The 17,380-nt window shown below is 42.3% G+C and overlaps 1 protein-coding gene across 1 annotated transcript; it reads left to right on the top strand.

Moving 5' to 3' along the window:
- Positions 1-271: 271 nt before the first annotated feature.
- On the top strand, positions 272-8,767 carry LOC140555704 (carbonic anhydrase 2-like). Its single transcript, XM_072679006.1, has 7 exons — positions 272-607; positions 966-1,163; positions 3,828-3,946; positions 4,791-4,883; positions 5,087-5,149; positions 5,241-5,396; positions 6,940-8,767. Exons 1-7 carry the CDS (start codon positions 574-576, stop codon positions 7,057-7,059), a joined length of 783 nt encoding a protein of 260 aa, XP_072535107.1. The 5' UTR covers positions 272-573; the 3' UTR covers positions 7,060-8,767.
- Positions 8,768-17,380: the final 8,613 nt, after the last annotated feature.

The following is a 17,380-nucleotide window of genomic DNA, read 5'->3' as shown; positions in this document are numbered from 1 at the left end:
TCTCTACCCACCCTCTACGAAATTTACCCTGGTCAACCAGCTTTAACCAAGTTGAGCTAGCCTAGCAATCTTTTTCTTTGAGTAGGGATTTAGCTTTTAACTCAGTTGGAGTTAAAGTGCAGTACAGCTCCCACCGCCAGATGGCAGCAGCGCGTCATTTTCTCCTTCCAGTTTTTTTTTTTTACGCGCGCCTTTGAAATGATCCTTTCCAAAAACCACTTCATTATCAGTCCAGAAGTGACGTCATCATCCATGCCTATTGCGTTTCTGGGCCAACATCTACATGCAACTCTGCAATCGTAGGTTTCTTACATCCTTCCAGAGCAAGTGCGCGCGCGCGCGTTTGTGTGTGTGCGTGTGTGTGTGTGTGTGCGTGCGCGTGTGTGTATGAGGCATGGATCGATTGCGCTTGCTCTCTCTCACATGCGTGTGTGATCATATGGCCAAACCCTACAGCGGTCCTATATAAACCCTGCCGCGTATGTGTGTGCGCGTGTGGTGCGGGGCTGCTTCACACACACACTCGTCTCTCCAGCGCACTGCAGCTGCGGTCGGCTCGATCACACTGTCATAATGTCTCACGGATGGGGATACGCAGCGGACAACGGTGAGCCAGTCTAGTTCCTATATCCAGGCGTGAATAAATGAATGAATGAATGAATGAAACCATGCCTAACGTTCCTCTTCTCGGACCTCAGAATGACTTAACGCACGCGGGTTCGTGCGCTTTGCACCATGCCAGGGGTCGGTACGAGGCTGAAGTTGGACAGGCTTCACATTTGTCGGTTTCTTCTTTGACTTGTCCAGTCCACCTTAAATGGCGCAGTAGTACATGTACCGAAGCGCAGCAGCCAGATTGAAACCGCTGCGCTGTTTAAGGTGGAACGGAAAGCTCGAGCACGATGCCGAACTTCGTGCAGAAAACGTGCCCCCCTCTCACCGCGCTTCTCCTCTTCTCCTCGCAGGACCCGACAAGTGGGTCGAGAGCTTCCCGGTGGCCGACGGACCGCGCCAGTCCCCCATAGACATCGCGAGCGGGGAAGTGGAGCACGACCCCGCGCTGGCGCCCCTCGCGCCCCACTACGACCCCTCCACCTCACTGGACATCCTCAACAACGGCCACTCCGTGCAAGTGACCTTCGCCGACGACACGGACAGCTCGAGTGAGTGTGCGCGCGTGCTCCGTTATTTCTCCCGGTTATTAGGCTGCAGTGGTGAATGAACAGATGTGGCCATTGATTGTCTCATCTACTCAAATTTGACCCTAAAAAAGATTTATTAATTTATTATTAATTATTTGTTGTAGCTATAATAGATGGACAAAATATAAATAGGCGTAATAATACATTTACTATTTATTTCTTCAGTATTTTATTATTTAATGTTTTGAAAAAAGTAGCAATGGCTGAATATTAAGGCAGTCAAATATTTATTTATGTATTTATTTATTGAATGTTTTGAAAATATAGTGACCACTGAATAGGACAATAAAAATAATCAAATTTTGTGTCATTATCTAATTTGCAGCCTATTACTCGGTCAAACCTGACCCCATTTATAAAGCACTACCTTAATGTTCTGGCTACAGTTTTGGGCACATTTTCTGAAATTACATGTGTTTTTACTTTTTGTTTAATTGAACATACTGCTTACAATAAAAATGTCACGTTTTATATTGATCTAGTATGTTGAATCCAGTAAATAAATAGGACTTACTGTACTTACGTACTGTAACAAATGCAGAATATTTCAAATGTAATTTCCTGTACAGAATTTGATCACATATTTGAACTTAGAAATCAACACAATGTGTCATTTAGGCTGCATATGTGAGGACAAATTCCATTAGGATGTTTATTACTTTTAATAATGAACCAAAATGTATTTTCATTTTGCATATGCAGGATTATTGAATATACTTTATATAAACTACATTAGCATAAATGCATAGTTATATGTTTGTCCATCAGGCACTGTTTTGTATGAGAGAGCAGGAGAATATAATATATGCATTGGTGTATCTAGAAAATGTTAATGCTATTTTATCCAGTTCTGCAGGGGTTTAAATACTAGAGAACCTGTATTTATGTAATGGTAGGGGTTTTATATCAAAACCTCTTCTCAATTAAAAGGATACAGGCAAAAAAAAAGTACTGTAGCTACCCACATTAAAACAAACTAAAGATTATAGAATATATAGAAAAGTACAAGTCGTGTGTGATGTGGTGAGTTATGAATGGTACTGGTCTTTGGCAAAATATGAATTCATATTTTTCATTTGTGTTCGTTTAACACGTTAGACGTTATTTAAGACTGCTTTTTATCGGCAAGCCAGATGCTATTTCAGCACTGTAGGCATAGGGCAAAAGTGTAGATGCTAATTTATAACTGTATATGTTCATTGACTGTTGTAGATGCTAATATATTAATAGGTCATGTTGAAAGTGCCAATTCAACATGATGAATGTAGGTGTTCATCCCATTCTGAAGACGCTAATCCAAGACTGTAGGTGTTCATCCAAAGCTGTTAATGTTAATTCAAGGCTGTGTGTTAATTCAACACTGCAAATGCTACCTCAAGCATGCGGGTGTTTATTTAACATGCTAGTGGATGCTAATTTAAGACGGCACATTCAGCACAGGATGTAAATGCAACACTGGGCAAATTCTGTGTACCTGGAGATAGTATAATGATGCACAAGGGCTTGTGGTTGTGCCTTTGCTCTTGTGTTGGCTGCGGGGTGTTTTAAAATTGTTCTAGAATGTTTATGTATAATTAATGTGTGTGTGTGTGTGTGTGTGTACTATTCAGGTAAAATGATCCAGTTTGTTACATGGTGAAATATGGAATGCATGGCATATGTCTTTACAGTATTTACAGTATTTCCTACTGCTAATTTATACAGAATGTATGAGTCAGCATGAGCCAAGCCTGGAATCAACCAGAATTTCCCGTATGACCTGAAGTTCACAGATTTATTCTATGGTAAAACTGTCTCAAACAAACAGGAACCTGCAGATATGAGTCATTGTCAGTGGGCCTTACACTGGGCTTACGCAAAGCCACCTTTTCCTACGTGTGTAGTTGGACCAGTAAAGCCATGTGAAAAGATCTTCTGCACATATCTTGGTTAAACATTAAACTCGCGACTCGCAATGCATGCAAATGGGGCAGCCTCCGAAATGCTGCAGTGGAAGGAATTTTGCAGGCCCAAGCTGTCAGAGGATGCAAACACGGTACAAAAGGCAATGAGATAAAGCAACACATTTTATTTTGCAATGTAACACATTGTCATCCGCTTACGAATGTACAGAAGGCCCGCACACACACACACACACACACACACACACACACACACACATTCTGTGCTGGCTTATCTAATCTGCCCAGTGCTGGAGTTGACCTGTTTTGTCACAAGCCTAATTTTAATCAAGTTGGGATGGGAATAGCACGATTAGGGATTAGGCTCTAAAGTCTCTAAAGTCCCAATTAAAGTTCTTATGTAATGTTTAGTCAGAATACCAAGAGTTATATTGCAAACAAGATTTTTTAGTATACTGCAGATATGCTGTATATGTGTGTGTGTATGTGTTAGCATGGGTGGGGGGGGAGGGGGGGTTAGTGGTTGTGGCTTCAGCATTTCTCCATTCTCTAGAACATGAGCAATTGTAACCATTTGTCTCATTGCCAGGTATAGCTTTGGTAGACCAGACTTCTTGGAATTTCTGACTTCTTCGGTTCGGATGCCAAAGTAGTGTGGTTTCAAGCTGTAAGGCTTTTCTCTACATAGCTAACCCCCCCCCCCCCCCCCCCTTTTTATCCTTAGGCCTGACAGGAGGACCAATTTCCGGCACCTACAGACTAAAGCAGTTCCACTTCCACTGGGGGTCCAAGGATGACAAAGGTTCGGAGCACACCGTTGATGGCAAAACCTACCCTGCTGAGGTACAGATCCTCAATTCTAGAGACGCACAGCTCTATCTATAAAGCAGATGTAGTCCCAATTTTTACATTTTATCAATATTGTTGTCTGGCATTTTGTCATGGCAGACAATTCGAATACCGGCACGTCACTACTCCATACTTCACGCTTTACTTACGTCACGGTGGTGCAAAGAGCTTTTTGCTTTGCTTTCCATTTGATAGATTTTTGCCCCAGGTGGATTTCATTGAGGATTGGGCTGCAGTTTTGCATCGCCAAACGCAATCTGACTGATGATACCTTCCACCAAACCACTTTCAGTGGTTGTGGTTTGTACACTGCATGACTGATCTTTCACAAGGAGGAACCTCCTAAACATGTTTTGTCACAAAAAACACACACGAGAACTGATGCGATGCCATGAAAAGAAAAGAATATGGATGAGAAAATTGATGAACACCCTCTGCTTTCTTCTCACTTACACTCTCATTAGCTGGAGCTAGTGGCAGCACTAACTTCCAGTTAGAACACCTTTCACACTTCGAGTCACTGACAGATCCTGCTAAATATTTCTCAGAAGCTTGGAGGTTATTGGCAGTCACTCAGCAAGCTCTCGGGTCAAGTCTTTCAGCAGTTGACACATTGCAACTGAGCCAGTGGCGAGCGAACAACGATTTGCCTTTGACCTGAGGCTTTTTTTTCAGCGATCTCTGCTAAAATGGCGACAACCAGGAGGAATGGCCGGCTGTGTCCCAGCATCTAGAACCCTAGTTAGCATTTCACTAATGAGCAATGTTCTTGAGGCTACAAGGATCAGAACTGTGGCATGATGTGGCACATGCATAAAATGTGTCTTCCTCTCTCCAGCTTCATCTAGTGCACTGGAATACTACATATCCCAGCTTTGGAGAAGCCGTCGACAAGCCTGATGGTCTTGCCGTCATTGGAGTCTTTCTGGAGGTCAGTGTGTCTGAAAAAACATTCTGTACCTTTCCCGAAGATAAGAACACTGTTCGCTGTTCTTATGTAATGTTTATTAGGAATCAGTGAGCTTTTCATCCAGAATGTCTTTCAACTGTGATAAAAGGCCTCTGTGACCTTAAGCGGTAACATGGGAGTGCAGTTACATCATCCTCATACCTTCTCTTTTTTATATTCATTAGATTGGGGATGAAAACCCTCAGCTCCAGAAGGTTCTTGATGCGCTGGAAGCCATTAAGACAAAGGCAAGTTCTTCTGAAAATCTGTAAGAACTTTGTTTATTTGGTCTGGAGTTAGATTCGTTCTCTGAACATCCGTTTTCGGCTCCTCCCGCAGGGCACACAGACCTCATTTGCAGATTTTGACCCTGCCACGCTGCTGCCCAGCTCTCTGGACTACTGGACGTATGATGGCTCCTTGACCACCCCCCCTCTGCTGGAGAGCGTCACATGGATTGTCTGCAAGCAGTCAATCAGCGTCAGCTCTACCCAGGTCTGTCCATTGAGCTAGTGCACTGCTCGTTGAGTAAATAGCCATTTCGACATCTAATCAGCATATCACTGACCAGTCACCACACAGTGGCACCAGTGCATGAATACGCACAGATAGTTTCTGCGTAAAAGGAATCATGGCAGAAAAATGACCTCTGAGGTATTATTACAGTGCTATTATAGTACCTCTGTTTCAGAACCTTCCCCTGTTTTGAAGCAGTTGGAGGTAATGTGGTTAGGTAAATATAGGCCACTTAGCAGAGTAATGTTAAGTTTAGTCGCAGGATAGATTTGCGTCATATAATTATGCACCAGCCCGTTTCAAACCAGCCTGTTCACTGGCAAACATGAATCTGTAGAACAGCTATAGGTGCACTTATCCTACTCACTCAGGCTGCACACATTCTTGTTATCTACTGGCCTTCTGGACATCAAAAATCTTGCACCCATGTGAAAACTAACACTTCCCAGAGAAATGTTATGATGACGCAAGCTGCCTTTTTCAGGCTTATACTGAAGGCACCACATAAACTGGTGGCCAAACGTCTTAGTTCACAGTGATATCCTTTAAAACAGTGATTCTAAACTGTATGGGCAAAAGTATTGGGACTCCTAAAAACTTTGAATCCCTTTAAATTTATAGAAATTTTACATTTTGTAAATTTAAAGGGATTAAAAAAGAGTTTTCCTGCTTCTGTTGGAGTAACTGTCCTTACTGTCCATGGAGCAGTGTTTTGAGGATTTGATTGCATTTAGCATTTGCAAGAGCAGTAGTGAGGTCTGGATGGAGGTTGGACGATCATCATCAACACTCAACAGCTCATTCCAAAAGTATTTGAGGGAGCACCATCCATCATTCCAGATACCCCTCTAGTCCACTCTTGGTATTAGACATGGTGCCAAGAGGATCATGTTTAGCTGCTCCTTCAGAGAGTCCTATTCTGTTGGCATTACTTCTCTTTAGGGACTGGGGGGGGGAGCTTTGTGTGAGTGCATTTACACATCTGTGTCAGCACCGGGTTTAACTTAAAGTATATGAATGCATTCATTCAAAGGGGTGTCCACAAACATTACATGTACATATAGTGTGGCTCCTTTTGTTTGGGCTAATATGGTTTAACAAAAAAGCCAGCTAGCAAAAAATCATTCAACTTTAAGCAGTACTGGGCCAAAAATACGCTCCGAAGCAGTTGTTGGGGTTTTTAAGTTCGTTTTACCATTGTCTTGTTGGAAACCCTCTTCTCTAGAGACTCTCTGGCACAGCAAATGTAGGCAGCTAGGCACGTTTACAACAGATATAATGAGGATACCTTTTTTTTTTCATTTGTTAGGAATATCCCACAATAATGGCTTCCTGTAAATAGTGCCATCCAGTCCACAGGGAATGAATGAAAGTGGTGTTATTAAAAGGTTAGAGAGCAGCGTGCAGCTCTAATCCAAATTTAGGTTAAGCCATAAGCACCCTGTGGAGACTGCCATCTTAGATGCTTAAGGGGCAATGGCAGGTGTTGATGTCTCTCTCTCTCTCTCTCTCTCGGAAACAGATGGAGAAATTCCGGAGCCTGCTCTTCTCTGGCGAGGGGGAACCAGAATGCTGCATGATGGATAACTACCGCCCCCCTCAGCCTCTGAAGGATCGCAAGGTCCGTGCCTCTTTCAACTGAGGCGCCACTGGATACTTCGCTTTGCCCCTCCCTATTTTGCCGTCCAAACTCCACCCCCCCCTTTATTATCGTGAACCCCGGAGGCGTGCCTCAGCAGACAACGCGCTCCCGTCCATTTATAGTTTTACTTCAAAGCCCGACTTCATGGCGACCCACCCAGCATGGGCTCTGGGCTGGGCAGCTGCCGAGGTGCCCTTGCTTGGTCTTTAAGGTTTTCTTATGCACTATTATGTCCTAAAGGATCCAGACAATTACTTACTCAGCAGATAGTAATGATGAGTTGGTCCTCATTTCCCTGCAGTAACCCACTTTTTACTCTATAGGAAGGCTTTACTATAGATGCTGGAAGATGGCAGTGAGGATTTGGTTGCGTTCAGCTACAAGAGCATTAGTTATGTAAGGTTAATCCGAACTTCACCAGTCTTCTGGCAGTGTTTTTAGGGAGATCACAAAGCAGTTATGTGCACATATTGACAGCATTATGTGCTCTGTAAAGGAAAATCGTGGTAGCAACAGATGAAAAAGAAAGGCTAGCAAAAAACAATATCTAGTACAAATTTGGTTGGATGGTAAAGATAAGTTAGTGTGTAGGGCAAAAAGATGAAGGTTACTTTGGTGCCCCAGGTCACGTTTTGCTTTGTAACAGAAGTTGTGGTGGTGTTGTTGGACCACTCAGAGGAAGTGTCTGGATACTTTTTGGACATGTAGTGTATATGTAGTTTCCTGCAGTCTTAAAAGGCAGATTTACTGTGATTTTGCATATGGTGCCAATGTTGCCCGAGCCACCCTGATGCTAATTCCCATAGGTCACATGCAGAAACAAATCTCCAGTGCAGAGGGGAATAGGCAGGTAGCCCTGCCTACATGCACCAGTGGAGCTGGCACAGGCTAAATGTCTGGCCATCTGTGATGGGTACTGTCGATCCAGCTAGGCTGTAATCTCTTTCACTCTCTCTCTCCCTCTCTCTCTCTCTCTCTCTCTCTCTCTCTCTCTCTCTCTCGCTCTCTCTCTCTGTCTGCCTGCTTCAGGATCACTGCAGCTTAGCGAAGCCCAGTGCGTGCTGCCTTTCCGGCAGAGTGAACCCTAAAATCCCCTCTGGCACACACAAATACAAATACACACACACACACACACATGCCCACATGGCACAGTGCGCTCGGGCTTACAGAGAAGCACACGCACAAAACACACTATACGCACAACGGATTCTGTCAGAAGAGATTTGCAGTGGTCCCAGTTTTATCGCTTGTGCCTCTAACCCTCAAAACCCTCCACAGCAGCCTACAATGGATTGCAATTTCGCTGTGGAAGCTTATGCAGTACATGTTCATTTTTGAATGATTCTCAGAAGGTCGTTAATGAGCAGATGGTCATTGTTGCGTCGTCCTTAGCCGTTCTGCCGAATAGAGGAGTCAGCCTTGCAGAAATCATACGTACTATTTTAGTCATACAGCTCAAAGGTAACAGTAGGTCCGTAGCAGCTGTGTTCACCAGGATATTAGGTCCTGAAGGTTTTCCTTCAACCCCAGCTCGTCGTGTAAATGAACGGGACCAGAAAAGGTGTGTCTTATAAGCTTTTCTGAAGATTAGTGAAGATTGTTTTGAATAAAAGCTAAAGTGTCAGTTGTGTTGATTGTATTAGTATTGTGAATTCTGCTCTCTGCTATTTTTGAAGGATATATTTTAATTAAAGATAATATATTATGACAGGTATGTTTTAGTGTCATTCTTTTGTGCTCTTGCAAAAAAGCTGGCTAATCAAACAACCGCCACATAATTTATACCCCTGCTGAAAAAAAAGCCTGGTCAGCTCAGTCTGGTCAAGCAGATTAAGCTGGCTCTTTACCAGAGGTGTCAAGTAATGAAGTACACCTACTTTGTTACCTTACTTAAGTAGAAATCTTGGTTATCTATACTTTACTGGAGTAATTATTTTTCAGCTGACTTCTTACTCCTTACATTTTCACACAATTATCTTTACTTTCTACTCAAAAACAGACTAATTTCTCCTATTTCCTTTACGTTCATTTTTATTCCGGCTCGTCACATCGTTCAAAAAATAAAAAAACAAAAACAAAACAAAAAAAAGTATCCAGATAAATTGCGCCATCCAGAAAGTGTGAATGTGATTGGATGAGAATAAACATAGAGGTTTATAATAAATATAAAGGTTAACATGATAACTGATAGCATGCCTCTGAAGATTGACACCATTTTTTTTGCACCATTACAATACTTCTAGGCAACTACTCATATTTTCCCTCCATTAAACACATGTTAATGCTCAGTAGTGCACAGAGATGCTCCTTTAATAGATCTGATATTACTAAAATGCTTCATTTTCAATGGGCAGATCTGCAGCTGAAACAGGCAGCCTAGAGCAGCCCAACATTTTTCAACATCAACATTTTAATAGAACATTCTCCTCATTATGGCTTTTAGAAAAATGTGTTTTTGGGGAGGTGGGGTAATGCACTCTTTTGGCCCTTGGTTTCTGTACATTACTTTTACTTTTATACTTTAAGTAGTTTTGAAAGCAGTACTTTTACACTTTTACTTGAGTAAAAAGCTTAAGTTGATACTTCTATAGACATCTTTTTACCTCTAGTATTTACACTTCTACTTGAGTAATGAATGTGAATACTTTTGACACTTTTGCTCTTTACCAGCATAGGATACACTTTCGTTTGAGATTGATGGTTTAGCTGGTCTACAAGCATTGTCAACCTGACCAAGCTAGACCACCAGTATGACCAAGCTTGACCATGCTGGTCGATCAGCATGATTAGCAAGAACTAGCTGCAAGACCAAGCTGGTCAACCAGCATGACCAGCAGAAGTAAGCTAGATGGCCAAAATCAAATGCAACTGCAACACTGCAACACTATGCAACACTATGCTAGGCATAGGATATGCTTTCATCTAGATGACCAGCTTTCCAACCACCTTGACCATTAAAGAGCAGCTCAGACCACCTAAAACCAGCTACCAGCAAAAGCTGGAGTTGAGCTGGATTTTTCTGCAGGGTACAAAATACATTTATTAAAATATGGAGAAAAAAGGAATGTAAATGCAAATCTCTAAATAAAAATAGCCCAAAAACAAAACAGTGTGGTCAGGCAATTTTCCTATTTTGTGAACTCTTCCATGAAGGTCATTTTTGTACAGGTGTTGCTGCACAGTGGAATAGTGCACCAGCCTTCGAACTGGTGTTCTGATTAGCCTTTCTAGCAAGCCCATGAGCAGTTCTCTTGATCTTATATTTAGTGCTAACAGAAGAAATCATTTTTCCTGCCCCAGCTCACTATAGATTACTTTGAGTTACAATCAATAATTGTTTGCTTTTCCCAGTAACAGCTTCTTAATCAGCACTTCACAGTAGAAAGATGGACATCAATGCTTGTGGTTGTTTTCAGATATGAAGATAGAGCAGGTCTTGCAATGGTTACCCATTTAACATGCTCATGTGGGGCTCACATGGGTGGAAAGGAGACTAGGTATGTTCCAGGTGGGCATGGGATCTATGTAGGATTGTATACGTTTTTACTAGGCCCACTTGGCCAGTATAGCCCATATACACAGGTTCCATGTTGGCCCTACATATGGATGTCAACCAGAATCAGAATCAGAATGTCTTTATTTTGCCAAGTATGTTAGACATACAAGGAATTTTACCTGGCGAGAGCAACACAAGTATGACATGTAACAAAAACACTGTTAACAAGTATTACACTAAGAGAGACAAATACACTAAACAATAAATAGAATAAGATAATAAGTTAAAAAAGTAATAAAAGTAATAAAAAATAGCAATTATGTACAGATATAATGATATAAACATTTACAGAAAATTAACATCTGTGCAGCTGTGCAAATAATCCTAGTGCAAATGTTATGCATATTATGAAGCAGTAATGTGGTTCAGTGAAATTTAGAGTCTCAGTTCAGTTATAGATTAGGTTTATAGATTATGGTGTGAGGTGGCCACGATTAGACCGGGGGGTTGCACATGGGCCCCATTTGGGTTGCACACTGCATATGTGGCCTGGAAGGGACCCATGTTTGACCTCTCTTGGTCCCTTCACTTACCCTGGTGCCCATCTAGGCCGCAAATGTGATCCATATATGGGGCAAAGTGGAAGCTGAGGACAAAACATTCTTGTTCCCAGTTGGGCTACCCCTACAGGCCCTACATGGACATATAAGCTGGGTAGGATTTCCAGGTTCTCCGTATCTTTGTACCATTACACAATGCAGTCCATTTGTTTTGCAGAGGTCCTGAAGAGTAGAACATCTTCTGCTATGTTTTGTTCCTGACCTCAATTTTCCACCTTCACATGACGTACCAAGTGGACATTAGTAGCGCTAACACTCTGTAGGGTCTCCTAAAAGAATGATGGCATTTCCACCTCATACTCAATTTGTTAGCCACCCTTGATCCTGTTTGTCATTGGTTGTACAAACACAAAAGCAGAGGCTGAGAAAGCCTGACTTTCCTGACCAACAAATAAATAGCCAAGCCTTTAAGATGTTTGCTCAGTCATTCAGCCTCTCTCAAATATCCAGGCAGACTAGAACCTGACCACTGATGAAGGTCTAAAGAACGACTAACACAAACCTTGCACCAACAGTGCATTGTTCACCAGCAAGGTAGGACTACATGGTGGACGTAAATGTTCTGAAAATGGAAAGAATCAGTATGAGCAAAAGTCAAGGACGCTGACGTAACCTCTAATCTTGCTTTTCTTTGACAAGGAAAAACACAAGCATTCACTGGACCTTGATAATGTAAAGTCAAAAGAACGTTAGCCCAGTGACACTTGACAAACCCCTCCGTGGTGGCTGGAAGAGGAACAGTAGGTACAAATGAGGCATTAGGTTTGGAGAAATGGTCAGTGAGAATGTGGTTCAGATAATGAGATGTTCTCAGCTCTAAATAGAGAAATCTTCAGTACAGACTCAGGTAAGTTAGCTCAGCAATTAGGCAGCAAGAGAACAGTCAGTTGGATGCAGGAATAAATAAAAGGATTCTTACTTACGCTTACTAGCAAAGAAATGTTGGACCATGTCTACATTTACATGAACATGAACATAAAGGCAGGACTGAGCTCCCTGACCTGCAGAGCTGCCTCTACAACATGCTTCCTGGGTCCTCAGCTACTCCCAACAATGGATTCTTCTCTCTAATGCTGCCAGGAAAGCGCTTTCTCTCTTAAAAAAAACACAGAGAAGCAGAGAAGCACAGAGAAGCTTCTCCTAACAGCCTATCTGTGTCAGTAACTAGGTCCATTTACTTATCCATACCTTGCACATAGGACATTCACTGGACATTCATCATATTATACCTCTATTTTTGATCGTGGGCCTCGTGTGGGCCTTCTACTATACCTTGAAGTGTAGCTGTGAGGACATGATTGCATTCAGCAGCAAGAGTGTTGCTGCTGTGATGTCAAGATGTTGGAAGGTCACCACCCCACCTCATCCCCAATTCCCCAACTCATCCCAAAAGTATTGACTAAATGGAGAAACATCATTACACTATTTCATTGCTGGGTGGCTTTTTAGCCCTCTTGGAATGAGGCATGGTGCCAGTAGGTTCATGTTTATCTGCTCTAGAGAGTCCTATTCTTTTGCCAATATTTCTCTACAGGGACAAGACAAGCTGTGTGTGTGTGTGCATTTGTACAAGTCAGCAATGGGTGTAACTTAGAGTAACTGTCCACAAATATTTGGACGCTTTGTGAATATACTGTATATATGTAGATAAACTGCGTTATTGTCATAGATGAGGGCCTGAATAGTCCATTGTTGGGGAGAGCTGAGATCCTTCACTATCTTGCTGGCCTTCGTCGAGCACCATGTGCTGTAGATGCAGGTCTGCAGGTCAGGGAGCTCCGGATGACGCGCTCAGCTGATCTCACCAGATTCTAGAGAGTCCATACTTCCTGCCGCACTAAACCATGTTAATGGATGAATGTTTTGCTATGACTGTAGACATTTTTTAAAGAAAATGCTTCTTCATAGCACCACAAAGAGGTTCTGCTACTGTGAATAAGTGAAGGAACCTTTTGCAATACTAAATAGAACCCTTTTTGCTTGTCACTGTCTAAGCACTGTTTAAGCGTTGTCCCTATGTGTCCTCAGTGCTGCAACAACAATCCAACAGAGCATGTTTGACCTCTCTTTACCCCATCACTCATGGCAAGGCTAACCAACATCGGCATCTGTTAGGCAGGTCGATAGTCGGCTGGCTTCATGTGACTCAGAGAACGCATGTACTAGCCTTCACCAGCACAATTGTTATATTCATTTTCCTAGAAAATGGAATCTGGGGCTCTGATTCTGAGGGAGTTTTCACACCTGCACTTTTTGGTCCAGCTCTGGTTCGTTTTCACCCTTGGTGAGATTAGCTAGTGTGAACACAGTAATTGCACTCGGACCAACACTGCCGCATCGAAACCCTTGAGAAGAGGTGGTCTCTGGAGTGGTTTGTTTGTGGTGAGAACACAATTTGACCTTGATCCAATCAAAGTTTGAGCTACATAGCTCCCATAGCTTTCTTGCCCCCGCTTCAGACAGGTCTGACCAATAAGTGGAGAGAGCATTTTTATGTGGTTTGTAGCGACTCATTTTGTGGCACTTGATTTTTTCTCTCTGTGAAAACAAGTGAGATTTAGAGATTTACCTCCATATTGGTACCCAAACAGGCAGTGGGTGTTTTTATATAACTATTCTGATGTGTAAAAAAAAAACCCTACAACACTGTAGCAAAAGCTCAATATACACACACAGACCATATACCATGTCACTGCTGCGCTATGAATAAATATCTGGTCAGCACTGGTCCCATAGTGGCCCCTTTCCACTGATGGATGGAGTAGGGTTGTGCAGCAAAGCGTATATTTGCACTTTAGTGTGTATGACATGCTCAAGGACGCCAGTAGCTGCTGGTAGATACAAGCATTAGCACACTCTCCCTGAGCCACATACAGTAATAAATCCAGGCGCCTGCATCGCAGCAACCTTCAAACTGACCCCTCCCATAGCCAAAGCTATGCTAGGTTTATCTGAAAATCTAAAGCAATGCTAGCTGGCTAAGCACATGATCTCCAAAGCCTGTTTCTGCAAAAATAAGGAGAGGACCGGGACATAGTCAGAAGGCAGCTGCACAGAACGTGTCTGTTTGGATATGTCACTTTGCTACGAGGCTACAGCCACAGCAGTGACAGCACGGCAGCCTGCAGACATGGCCGTGTCTGTCCTTGGCTGTAGGACCCCTGCTTAATAATGAAGAAAAGCATGGCTGGGTGTATTGACCTCACTGCAGCAGATCTATATTAATTAGTCATGCCAGAGTGAGCTTGTGTGTTTAACAGAACAAAAGAGGGAGGCCGAGAGAGATAGAGAATCAAGTAAACAGAGAAAAAGATAATATTGTATATACAGTGACGTGAACAAAAAAAAATAAACGCCACACTTTCTATGGTTTTACGTATCAGGACATAAAAAAGTCCTCAGATAAACAACAACACACAACAGATTACAGATGTCATTAAGTACACCCTTACTTCTTCCATTGGAATTAATAGGATAAGTAGCAGCCTGGTGCTGCTAACAAAAATGCCTGTGATTAATTGATCATCAGCATTAGTGACCACCTGGATAAGGACAGAAGGTTTGTGGGTTTGCTGGTCTGGAGCATTCAAGTGTGTACATACACAAAACACTACACGCTGCTCTTATGTAACCTACAGCAGCATGGTGGCATGGGTACCTCCACCACCTCGACCTTGACCCACTGGGTCATCTGTATCAGAGAGATGTCATTGGATAAATCAGCTCCATCAGCCTTTCTGCCCATTTTACCCTCTCCGACCTCTCCAGTCAGTCTGTAATTTCAGCTGGGCCGTGCCTGCTCAGTGGCTCCGTGCCTGCAGCTCACGAGACGAGCCTGTTTGTATTTGTAACAGTTCGGTTATGTCATTAGAGGTTGCGGCATTCTAGCGTGAGCGTGACCTGGACACTGTGTCATTGTGGACTGTGAAATAAGAGACATTTGCTGAAAACTGTTTTTCCAGCTGGTCCAGGTCGCAAACAGCTGTCATAACACCAAGAAGATCCCCCAGCTGTAACATTTCCACAGTGGCTTCTGGGTTAAGGGCAGTTTTACTAAGCAAGTGGCATGGATGAGGGAATATGATAGCATAATGCAGTCATGCTATCCTATACATCATAGGAACCTCTCATTGACGTTAACAAGGTGGTGCTAAAAATGTTAGAGGGACCTTTTTGGAAGTCTATTACATGGTTGAGAGGGTCACTACATATATGTAATTCCAAATCAAATAATAGGCCTGATAAAATTGTAATCAGTAACATTACCCAAAACTTTTATATACTAACAATATATTTACATAATCTGATCATTTTCTTCTGCTTTTTGATTATTTTACTTTTTCCATCATATAAATACATAAACCAGTTTGGAATTGGTGTCAGACTCATTATTTATACACCCTCAGTGTATAAATAAATAGTGTCTAGACTCATTATTTACACACCCTCAGAACTGACATAAACTCAGCCTACAAGCAAAAGCCTAAACAGCAAAAAATGATGGTCACTTTGGGAGAATATGCTGCTGTTGATACTAGAATACAGCTCATCACCTCCAGACTCCAGACTGGGAATATGGGTTGCTATGGAAACCAGGCATCGTGACTGCGTTGTGTCCATTGCAGGGGAGCTTAAACTCGGCAAATGCAAATGTGAATCCATGCTAGGCTAAAAGCTAATACTAGCATTTTACCATCTCTTTCCTTCAACGATTGCGCCCTTAAAAACAAACTGGACTACACCTCAGCTGACCCGAACTAGAGCTAGGGAAAGGGAATGTACCGACTTATGTGTTTTTACCAGTAAGACTCGAGAAAGCCAAACCCGGGGAAGCAAGTAGGGGCAAGGCTAAAAGCTAACCCAGCTACAGTGTCTTCAGCTTGCTAACAGCCTTTCGCACTGACAGGACACAACAAAGGACAGCAGCACTATCTGCTAAGACTTTCATATATATAATTAGCACTCTACATTTTTTTTGTTATAGTGTTGTAACTATGCTATAATATGCAACTTCTGTGAGCTCGCTGTAGTGCTTTAAACCAGCCAATAAAAACAGAGCTTAGCACTTACGAGCTCTCCAGACAAGGGAAATCATATTTACATACTTTTCATAAATCCACTTATAGAGTAAATATCGGGACTTTTAAAACTTTAAAATTCCGACTACAAAAATGTCTGGATATTTCACAGGAGTTAATGTGTTTAGGTAGCAGGGTTAGGTCAATGTTATGGGACTGCATATTTTTTTTTATATCTGTTAATAGAAGATCCATGAGGCATGATGAGGCAAAGCAGGTGTGTTTAGGCAGTAAAACCACAAAACTGTGCAGGTCCTGTCTCTGGTGTAGAGTTTTCAGGCCAGTCTGGTGCATACAGGGTAATGCCCTGATGGACAAAGGTTCTGTCTCGTCAAGAAAGACAAGACATTCCTGGCAACTTCTCAAGTCTCAAGTGAGAACAGGCCGGCGAGGGCTGGCACATTTGGCCAGTGCCTGCATCAGCATGGCTTGCCTGCTGTGTGATCCATAATGAAGAAAGGCAGGTGGCATGTGTCATTAGCCTGGAATAAGTAAAGTAACTAGCATCATTATAATGGTACATAAAGAACATTCTGATTATATATTTGAATAATACATTACTACTACATGTTTGTACATCCAAAATGACTTTGTCAATGAAAGTTGATATTTTAAGCATGAGATGATAAAAGATTGCATACATTAACACAAAAAGGAACCATGTTTTCCAGACCTCAACATCATTGAAATTAAAGCTTTAGTGAAAGTTCAGCTAGAAGACTCAAATGCCACAACAGCTTCACGTCCAATCAATAGCTCTTATCTGTCTTTAAAAGACCTCTAATGAACACGCCTACTTGCTGCTTTCAGGTGCTGACGTTTGGCCCCCAACCGCCACCAGTTTTGTCAAGATTAAAGTCATTTTGCACTCTGGAGTCTTCTGGTAGAAATTGGAAGGAAAAATGTCCCTTCAAACTTCAGCAGAAAAACAAAAAGTGAGTCTCTTGAAAGAACATCTGCATCCCATCTGTGATGTGGAAAAAGTTTTCATGAGTGTAAATTTGAGATCTTTGAGAATATACAACATTGAAGCAATGGAGAACTTTTCAAACCATGTCTGGAACCATAAGTCAAGCATGGAAATGGACCAGTGCAAGTTCAGACATGTAAAATAGCATCTGGAGATT

Source organism: Salminus brasiliensis, chromosome 5 (assembly GCF_030463535.1).
Source record: "Salminus brasiliensis chromosome 5, fSalBra1.hap2, whole genome shotgun sequence".
NCBI classification, from domain to species: domain Eukaryota; kingdom Metazoa; phylum Chordata; class Actinopteri; order Characiformes; family Bryconidae; genus Salminus; species Salminus brasiliensis.
The sequence above is the reverse complement of the archived record's forward strand: the minus strand, read 5'-3'. Positions and strand labels throughout refer to the sequence as shown.